The following is a 10,478-nucleotide window of genomic DNA, read 5'->3' on the forward strand; positions in this document are numbered from 1 at the left end:
TGTGCAGGACACTCCTTGTGCCCTCAGCTTTCTTTGTTCCTTGATAACTGAGACTTGGAAAAAACACATTAAAGTGTTAATCACATGATTAGGCATGATGCTTGTGGGGTCACTCAGCTCTTTGTGGGTTTCCTGGAGGAGTTCTTGACCCAGCTACAGCTCTGGACTTTATCTCATTTGGAGCTTTTACTGCTGGTCTGGTGGAGGGGGCTGAGTGTATCCATCACACATATGGAGGCCTGATGCTGCCACGTGAAGCCCACCACAATTCATGGTCCAACTCACATTCAGTTGTTTGAATGAATAACAAACAGCTGCTTGTGTACAAAAGGAATTTCCATCAGGAATTTAAGTGGGTGAAAGTGTTGTGATTCTATTTCAATATTCTTGATACAGCAAAGTAAAATAAGACAAATGTGATCTGAAGAACTTTTCTACAAAACAAAGCTGTACTGAATTGTAAATTAAGTGCAAAAACTCTAAGTGCAAAGTATTGAGATCTCTTCTTGAAAGTGCTTTGTGAAACATGTCCTGTAGCTAGATCCTGCTTCTGGTAATGTGATGAGGTATAGTATCTCTTCAAGTTGGTGGAATTTTTGGATTATTATTACCACATGGTTTGTAAATCCAGGCAGTATTTGATGTTAATAGTTTTATATATATGTGTGTGTGTGTGTGTGCGAAGAATGGGTGATTTTTTATAAATTGTTTACTCAGCAAATGCACAGAAAAAACAATGGTTATACTGATCATAAGTTCTTTTATCAGCTATTTATCATTATCCCACTATGGCTTGACCTATTACTAATAGACCGGAAAACGATCTAATGTGTCATTGTAAAAATCTTTGCGAATTGACACAATGACTAATTAACCATTAAAAAAAAATCCAAATCTGTTACATCTGTAACAATACACCCTAGCTTTTCATCCAGTATAAATAAAGTATACTCTGCAACCTTGGATCAATAAACTACTTATCAAAGACGTAATTAGCTTCATTTTACAACTCAAACAGTTCTAAATCCAGAAACAAACACAGACTTCATGCACCAATGTATTTATTTTTGCAAAATTCTACTTATATTTTTCTGCAGTGAATTCTTGTCAGTTTGTCTAAGCAAAAGGGCACAAAAATGCAGAAATAAAGATGAATATCTGTGTACTCACTAGACAGGCAAAGTACATACAGTGCTGCAGGATTCCATCTCTTATTACAAATCACTAGTGTGGTTTTGAAGGCCTAATACCCTTCAGGGGAGAGTATGAAGTGCAAATCTTGGTTATTGCTTTTAACCTGTGCTGTCTTTAATGATGTCCAATCAAAAGAGTGTTACCCAAGTTTGCAGTAAACAAATGTTTTTATCACAGCTACAAATAATATCTTGTCCAACAATTTGTGTGCTAGGCTTTTCCAAGCAATATGAAGAAATAAACTGAATCATAGCTTGTATTTGCTTAACAAAGCATTCATGTGTGCAGGCTCTTGGAGCTATTTGATCTCCAGGTGCCAGAATGGTATTTGTAAGAGCCAAGGAAGACTAACAGCCTCCAGCTTACATCACCTCTGAGTTAATAAGTTGTGATGAGTTGAGTTCTTGGTTTGGGCTCACTCAGCCTCACTAGAAGCTCCTAAGAAGATGGCAAAATGGTCTGACATGTTTCAGGGTAACAACATTGTTTGAAAATAAAGGATAAAAAATGCTATTTTGTATGAAACTATGTGTGCTGCTTCTGATTTGCAGTGAAAACTGGATAAAAACTGTATAAACTTTGTCAGCTTCATTACTTTCTATTTCTCTTTGTTTATGCATGCACCTCTCCATTTGTTTAAAAGTCAGTCAGTTTTTCTCTAAAGTTTGTGTTTTTCCTAGTTTTTCTAATGATTAACTTTTTTTGTACATGCTCATTACTGTTGCCTATTAGGTAAAGGCAGAATTTTCCCTGAAACAGTTCTTTATAGAAAGTAACAGCATATAAATTTTTGGCTAGTTCTAGAGGCTTAGCTATTGCTAACAAAAGCTAATGAATGGCAAAATGTAGAGGGCTTTCTCAGCTTTATTGTGAACATTTTCTGACTCTACTGCACTTGTAAAAAGCATTTTGAAATGTATATATGTATGTATGTTCAGTTTATGTGGCAACACCTTTCTGATGAATTCACAGAGCAAAAACATATTTCTTCTTTCTCTCCTCCCATAATTATAATTTGTAAGCATATATTATTTTCCAGCATTTTATGTTATCTTTTCTCTTAATTCAACTAGAAATTAAGACCATTTTCCATCAGCTGTGATGGACAAATCACTTCAGATTTTATACCAAGATGAATACTTCACAATGAGGGAGAAAATAATCTATTTCTGAGAATCTTTCTTGGTTTTGTTTTTTCAGCTTGAAGTGCAATCTTGTTGTGTATTCCTTCCAAATGACAGCCTGCCCTCTCCCAGTACCATCGTGTCGGGTGACATTCCTGGGACTGTGCGGAACTGGTACCATGGGCAGGCCAGTATGCCTGGCACACTTGTGGTCTGCTTGCCCCAGATAAAGATTATGAGTGCTGGACACAAACACATGGAACCATTGCAAGAAATCCCWTTTGTTGTGCTGAGACCCATCCTGGAAGAAGGTAATGYGATTAAACTCAAAAAACCTTACTCYTTAGTTTCCATTTCTAACTGTTATGAAAATTGCCTTTATTTTATTTTAAGAACTTCTGATTTTGTACTGCTTTTCTTAGCAGAATGTTATATATTATTGATGTCTGGAAATACTAGTTAAAAGGTTGGCCCCATAGAAATCAATGTGAAACTCACCATCAAAGAGCTAGTTCTGTGATATATTTTGTATATTTGAAACTAAAATAATTCCAAAGTTCAATTTTTACCTTCATTGGTTTTGTTATTCAAATTACTGTGTAGTCAATGATTTTAACACAACAGGAAGTGACAGGAAATTGTGAATTCCAAGACAGAATGGAGACAAGTTGGGRAAAACTTCTCATCCCACCAAGGCCTTGGGTGTAACTTTGAGACTGGACATTGGTTAAACATTCTTCACTGAGAGGGTGGTTGGTYACTGAAAAAGATTCACAGGGAAGTGTTTGTGGCACTGAGCCTGTCAGAGTTCTGGATGCGTCTGTACAATGCTTTTAGTTATATTATTTAATCTTAGGTAGTCCTGGAAAGGGCAGGGAGTTGCACTCAGTGATACTTAYAGGTCCCTTCCAATKTGAGATATTCTATGATTCAATATAAAATGAGAACAATACATAAATATAGCAGATCGTCAAAAGAAAAGGATGAGACTTTAGTAGTCATCATGGTAGTTGTGTCATCAACAGTTGTGTTCTATGTTGTGTCTTAGGGATTATAACAAGGATTTTTTTTAGACATTTGAAGGAAAAAATCCTTAAGGTTGAGGAAAAGCATAGTAGCTCTTATTTGAAAAGCTAATATTTGATAGAGGTTTGAACTGTGGACCAATTTGAAGAAGAATTAGCTTTCAACATTCTCCAGCTGATCAAGAAATGAAAGGAAATGGGCTGTAAAGGACCTAGCAGGTGAAAACAAGTTGCTTATGTTCAAGGTTCGTTTGCTGTGTTTTTGGTTTTTTATTGAGCTCTTAAAAATGATCAGAGTAAATGGAAAATGGACTTGCAACAGTGTTCTGAACAAATACTGATGTAAAAATCTTGGTTTACATATATTTATATGAAAAAATGTGTACTTGAAATAAGTTAGGCAAAAATCCTGAACCATCTCAAGCCTTGGGTTCTAGGTTTATTTTAATGACTTGCATGAAAGCTAAGCTCACAACCAATTTATGGAATTCCTGGAAATGCCAGTATTTCTGGTTTAATCTCAGCCAGCAGCTCTGGCTGCATACAGTCCCTCACTCCTCCATCCTGGGGGAATGGTGGAAACAATCAGAAGGAYAAAAGTGAGAAAACTTAGGGATTGAGATAAAGGCAGCTTAATAGGTAAAGTAAAAGCTGCAGGTCTAAGCAAAGCAAAATAACAAATTRATTTGCTACTTTCTGTCAGTAGGGAGGATTCCAGCCTTTCTGTTTTATTGATTCCTTTGATATTTGGGGTCAGCTGTCCAGACTGTGTCCCCTCCCAACTCCTCATGCACCCCCAGTTTACTTGCTGGTGGAGCAGTGTGAGGAGCAAGAAACACCTTAAGCACTGTTCGGCAATAACTAGAACATACCCATATTATCCACAGTTTTCAGCACAAATCCAAAACAGCACCATGCCAACAACTATGAAGAAAATTAAGTCTATCCCAGGCAAAAGAAAAAAAACAACATTGGTGAACAGTTATTTCATTATTGCATTCTCAAACTGTATAATTTAGAAAGAATTCATGTGGTTTTGTGTATTCATTCTATAATGAAGGAAGGGAGATGCAGCAATTGTTCCATTGCTTTTGTGATGGAATTTTCTGATTAATTTATTCTGTTTTCTGCATACTGACTACTGAAATACAAACAGTTTAAAGACTATGAAAAATTAAGTCAAAATCACATTCAAGAGCTAGTCCTGTTCCTGCCATATGAAATTTGTTTGTATTTATAATACTGTGTTTCTCCTCCCTTTTATCTGCTGCTTATATTGGACTCTTCTGCTTTCTGTATTTTACCTGAACTCAGGACAACTGAAATAAAATTTTAGTTTTTTGTATTGAAAGTCATCTTAGAGATACCGCCAAATGAAAAGAAAAAAAAAGTTTAAATGAGAGAGAGAACAGTATATGGGGTTTTCCTAATAACTTTCAATAGGAAGCATCTAATATGCTAATCATAGTGACAGATAGAAGATAAATTTAAYTGAAGTCTTTTGTTTGTTTTAAACTAATGATGTAATTTAAACCATTTATGAAAGTAAAAAGTCATTTGAATTTTGTTAGACCCAGATTTGAAGGAAAGATCCTAGTGAGAGAAAAGAATCTCCCTGGTAGGGATAAAACCTATGGTAAGGAATTTATTTGTGTGTGGCTTTGTGCTCTGGGAATAATGCCAAACAGAAGTTCTCACAATGTTGATATTTCTGATTCTCTAATGGAGCCACTGCCTTCTCCCATGCCAAGACTGCCTCTTAAAGTGATTATTTTAAAGTTCTTTCAAAACTTTAAAGTCACCTTCTTTATTTCTTCCCCTGTAGAGGTAAATTATTTTTATAGACTTGTATTGAGTAAGTCTCTTAATTTGCTTTCTGTCTTTGAACAAGACTTAAGGGAAATACTGTCATTCTTCAGACGTGCTACCATYTCTCAGAAATTGTATTTAGTCAACTTGCTTTTCCTGGTTACTATTATTTGAATTATTCCTTTTTTTATAAAGATTATACAAGTTAAAGGCTTGTTCACAAGCCGTGTTGTCACTTTTAAGAAAGCTGTTTGCTCACTTATATATTTTTCTTATTACATGAAAGACTAAAATAGGACAAAAAAGGAACATATTCCTACTGTCATTTGGGAATATTTCAGCCTACTCACAGATAGTTACTGACCTCAAGATGTCAACACACTGTAAAAATAGCTTATGCATTATCCCACAATCAGGTCTTTCCATTTGTTTTCAGAGTTTTGCTGCATCTCTGAGGTAATGTTATTTTGTAGGAATGCTAAAATGAGCATTTTAAATACTTTTACAGTACTTTTATTTGGAAACACAATGTAGTTTAGTCATACTAAATAACTAAGTAATCCATAAGTGGATTTATCTATGTAAAGAATGAAATATTCCTTTGAACTTCAGTGAGTAACAAATAAATTAAGTAGGGTATTGAATTACATGAAGTATTATCTTAATAGTACAAATTAATCCAATAGAGATCTGTGAGGTAGTGTTTCCTGAAGATGTTGAAGTGGAATCACAGAATCATGGACTCTGGAAGGCCTGGTTGGAAATCACCTCGAATGATCATCTGGTCCAATCTTTCATGGCAAAGGGACCCAAGATGACGTAATCCAGCACCCTGCTTGTTTGCTTCTTGAAAGCTTGCACATCTCTAAGGAGGCTGTTCCAGTTAATGATTGTAATTACTTTAAAAACTTCTTTATATGAATATTAAACCTCTCCCAGTGCATCTTGTACCTGTTGCCCCTTGTCTTCTCTGTTTTGGCACCTTGTGAAGAGGAGGACCTCTGTCCTATTTGTAGATGTCTTTTGTGTAAAATAGTTACTAAGAAGAAAGTAAATAGTTAGAAACTCAATTTGAGCAAAACTGAAACATTTAGAAAAGTGCTTAGAGCAAGTTGTGACTTTCCATGAACACCCAACATTAAATACTTGACAATTCATCTGTATAATCTCTTAAATTCCACCCCATAGCAGCAGGATAAAATGTAGTAAATATAGTTGGATAACATATGTTGTTATTGTCAGGACTTCTGGACTGCTAAGTTGATTTTTGGTCTTCCAAAAATCTAAACTCTTATAACAGGGAAACAAGTTGAAGGCATGAAGGGAGCTTTTGCTTCAGGTAAAGCACTGTTTTAAAGTAATACAGAAAATTTTCAGTATTGATGAAAAACTCCTGTGTTTCAAGGTTTAAATTTTGAATTATTTTACGTACTGATTTTTTAATAATATTTATTATTATTATTATTAATGTAATAATGTTTCTCTTCGGGTTCATAACAGTAAATATTATTAATTCATCTTTGTAAAAATGTTTGCCTGTGTTGGATACAGTAAGATACAGACCTTTAGGTAAGATAGTAAAATACTTTTAGAATGTAGTGTTCAAAAATACCTTGAAATTGTTGATTTTGCTGGTAATGAATTTTGTTGGTATTCACATTTTCAGGTGGATAGCAATATACTGACAGTCATGGGAATCACTGTATTCCAAATATTTAGATTTGTGATACGGCTTTTGTTTGTGAAATATGACAGATTATACATCTTCACAGAATTTTGTGACGTATGTTTAAACTCAATAATTTGCCAAGTGACTTGCAGGGAAATAGGAAGTCGGGGCTTCCAATTTAATGTAAATTAATTATAGTGAAATGTATTGGTCATAAATTACTATAATATAGTAACATGTAGATTTTAACCTGAAAACAGCACTTAAATGTTTGAAGTAGAACAGCAGTAATTTGGCATTCTTAGATGTTACCATCTTTCATTAGATTTTAGAATATGTTTATCTTTAAATTTACAGAAATTATATTTTCAGTTATTATATTTAAGAGAAACATTTAACATTAAAATAGTGTGCTATTTCATAGAGGGATTTGTGTAAAACCTTAAAGGTATCTATTTGCACCCCCCTGCCAAGAGCAGGGACACTTTTCAGTAGGCCAGGCTGCTCAGAGTCCCATCCATCCTGGCTGTGAGCACTTTCAGGGATGGGGCATCCACAACTTCTCTGGGCAACTTGTTCCTGTGTCTTACTACTCTTGTAGTGAATAATTACATCTTTATATSGAATCTAAATTTACCTTATTTTGGTTTATTTGAGTTTATATTCAATGCCACCATCTGTAATGGTAATTACTGTATTTCACTTACCTGTTATGGTGACACCTTGTAAAATTAGTTCTCACATTTGAGAGGCTGGGTTTAAGTAGTTGAGAATTACTTCCCTGTTGCATGGCTAGGAGGAAGTACAAGTGACCTAACATGCAGTGATTGCAGGGTCTTTTTTTTAAACATTGCCTGTCATGTGAGAATGAGGGCTTTAGAAATCCCTRTAACTCCTTGCAGTGTGGGTACAAGAAGGGAAATGAACACAGAGTAGTCAGGTTGTTTTTTAAGGATTCCAGAGGATAAGCCTGGGAATAGATCCCAGAGCACATGCATGATAAAGCTTTCATAATCTCTCCTACCATTACTAATTTTATACAAATAAAATTTCTCTTTTGTAGAACTGTCAGCATCGTATACACAACATTGTGTACAAATGCCACATTACAATCTGGTTTTTAAAAATAAACATAAGTACTACATAAAAATGAGAGCAAACATATCAATTATTAGTAATTTAGGTACATTTATCAATATTGTATTTCATGSACATGGAAAGTCTTATTATGAGCATTAGTGATTAACTCTAACAAAGAAACAAAGTGCATCAATAAATACCAGAAAAAGTGCTTGCACATACCAAATATTTTTATTTATATATTGAAAAGTAGTTCAAAAATTCTGTAGGAAAGTAGTTTTTCTAAACTTGCAAGTAGCAGATAAATGATAAATGCCAGTTCTTTGAAAATTGTCTGATGGTTGGGTCAGTCAGCTGCCAAATACCTGAGAATGGTGTTTATAAATTTAAGAAGTTAACAAAGCAGTTGAAATAGTTTCACAAATAAATTTTCAAATACACATCAGTGATGATGCTCTAAGAAATTAAAAATAAGGATTTATGATAGCAGTGGGTTAGGAGTTAACCAGAATCTTCAACCATAGGAGGGGTCTTTCATGTGTATATTTCATAATTTTGCCATAAGAGATGTGGGGTGCACTATAGCTCCACTGAAAGCAATTCCAKTTTCTCCAATTTACCTAAAATATTTCAGATTAAAAGAATTTTGTCAATTAGGTGACAAAATAATAATATACATAGATTGGAAGGTTAGATGTAGAAAAAATATTTGCTAAATGTGGCACTGACTTTTCCTTCCTACCAAGAAATAATTTTTTAAATTAAGGGCGAATCCTATAAGCAATGTTGTTTTTGATGTTTAGACAYTTTGAATTATCATTTTAATAGTTTCATAAAGCAAATTTGCAAATGAATGAAGGTATATATTTTTTAAAAAACAAGACATAGGTACAACAACCAAAACAAGGATTTATCAGGTGGACAGTTTGAGTAAAATGCTAAAACAGGCACATAGTGTATATGGAGCTGAAGAAGAGGTAACTGATGACATTAGGAGAAATTTATAGCTGTAAATTCACCATATCTTTACTACAGTGTTTTTTCAACATACTGTGATTTCTGTACATTGATAAAACTTGATCAGTGTTTTCCTTTTAAGGTAGATAATGTACGCAGTCTAATAGAACTACCATTCATTTTTTTCCTTAGATATTCTTTCTTTCTTATACATGAAATATAAACTATGTTAATTTACTGTGGTGATCACAGAGAAAAACAAAGTTCATATGTATTATTTACAAACATGTCATTGGAGCTGACTTTGCATTTGAATTTTTTCTGTCTATTACAATAATTTTTTTTTTTTATTTCTTGTCTGGCTGAACATGGAAACCAACAAATTAACTGCTTCAAAACWTTTAATCTGCAAATCTTTTGAAAATATTTTTAAGTTACTTGGAGCTGAATCCTGGAGTTTTTAATAGCTTCAAAAGAAACTATGTTTCTTTCAATGTTTCTTTCTATGTTTCATCAACTATGTTGATGTTTTCAGTTTGTTCTTGGGATGAGACCTACACAGTTTTCTGATACTTACTCTTGACCATATAAATTTATTGCTGATGCCACCTGTGGWAGAAACAGTAGAAGTCTTGCGAAAATAATATGTTAATAAGATGTTGGAATGAAGCTTTATTTCAATTTCAAAACCTTTCTAATTTCTTTAAATAATCACATCTAACAGTTGGTGCTATTTCTTCGTGCTGTGATTTCTCAGCAAGACAGTATTGACTGGGCCACACCAGGCAGCGAACACACTCTTCTTATATTGTCTAAAAACACTGGTTTGAATTTTTTATTGTCTCATAGGACTGCAAGGGACCCATCCCATTCTACCTTTGTCTGCCATTTTTAACTCTGATTCTCAAGGCGGGCTCCTATGCTTCTGGGGTATTAGATTAATTTGGACTCTTCTTACCTGTGACTTCAGGCCCAAATTTTGAAAAATCAAATCTCACACCAAATAACTTCCTGAATTTTCATATAGGAAGGAGACTTTTCTCCTTGTCTTTCTCCAAATGAATGTTCTATGTACAAAGATGAAGATGGTTTTGGGCAAGGCTGAGGTTGTGGATGCTCAGCAGCTGGCTGTGTTTGGATCTGACACTGCATTCAGCTGCTTTTCTGTTACTTCATATTGGGATAGGCAGTTCCTCTTGGACTGAAAATTCACATGCTGGGCACAGACTCTCTGTTGTTCAAGTTGTGACAAAAAGGCCTGAATTTGTCAGTAGGAAATCCCATAAATGGGATGAAGACTTTCTTTAAAGAAAACAAAACCAAACAAAAGAAACCCCATAGGCCTCTTGAAATAATTTATGTTCTTATACCTCTGAARAGCAAAACCCCTATCTCTTTCAGGTAAAATTAGAATTATCCACCTATCTTTCATTGCTTGTTTTCCTCACTTCTTTTGAGCATTCTTTGGGTTTTGGTTCAGTGTTTCTCCTAGAGCCTAGTTTTTTTTTCTCTGGGACCTGGTTATCATATGTGAGATCGTATTTGGTTTACATGGCAAGGTTTTGGTAGCGGGGTGGACTGCAGGGCTGATGTCTGTGAGAACATTGCAGAAGCTTTCCT

The 10,478-nt window shown here is 34.5% G+C and overlaps 1 protein-coding gene across 8 annotated transcripts in view; it reads left to right on the plus strand.

Moving 5' to 3' along the window:
• VPS13B (vacuolar protein sorting 13 homolog B) overlaps positions 1-10,478 on the plus strand; it is a 423,643-nt gene that overhangs the window by 215,589 nt on the left and 197,576 nt on the right. For all 8 annotated transcript variants that reach the window (XM_057366267.1, XM_057366269.1, XM_057366268.1 and 5 more), the window contains exon 23: positions 2,395-2,629. In XM_057366267.1, coding sequence (XP_057222250.1) covers positions 2,395-2,629 — 235 coding nt within the window. The remainder of the gene's footprint in view (positions 1-2,394; positions 2,630-10,478) is intronic.

This window comes from Malurus melanocephalus, unplaced genomic scaffold (assembly GCF_030028575.1).
Source record: "Malurus melanocephalus ecotype Western Australia unplaced genomic scaffold, MMel_1.1 scaffold_62, whole genome shotgun sequence".
Classification (NCBI taxonomy): Eukaryota; Metazoa; Chordata; class Aves; order Passeriformes; family Maluridae; genus Malurus; species Malurus melanocephalus.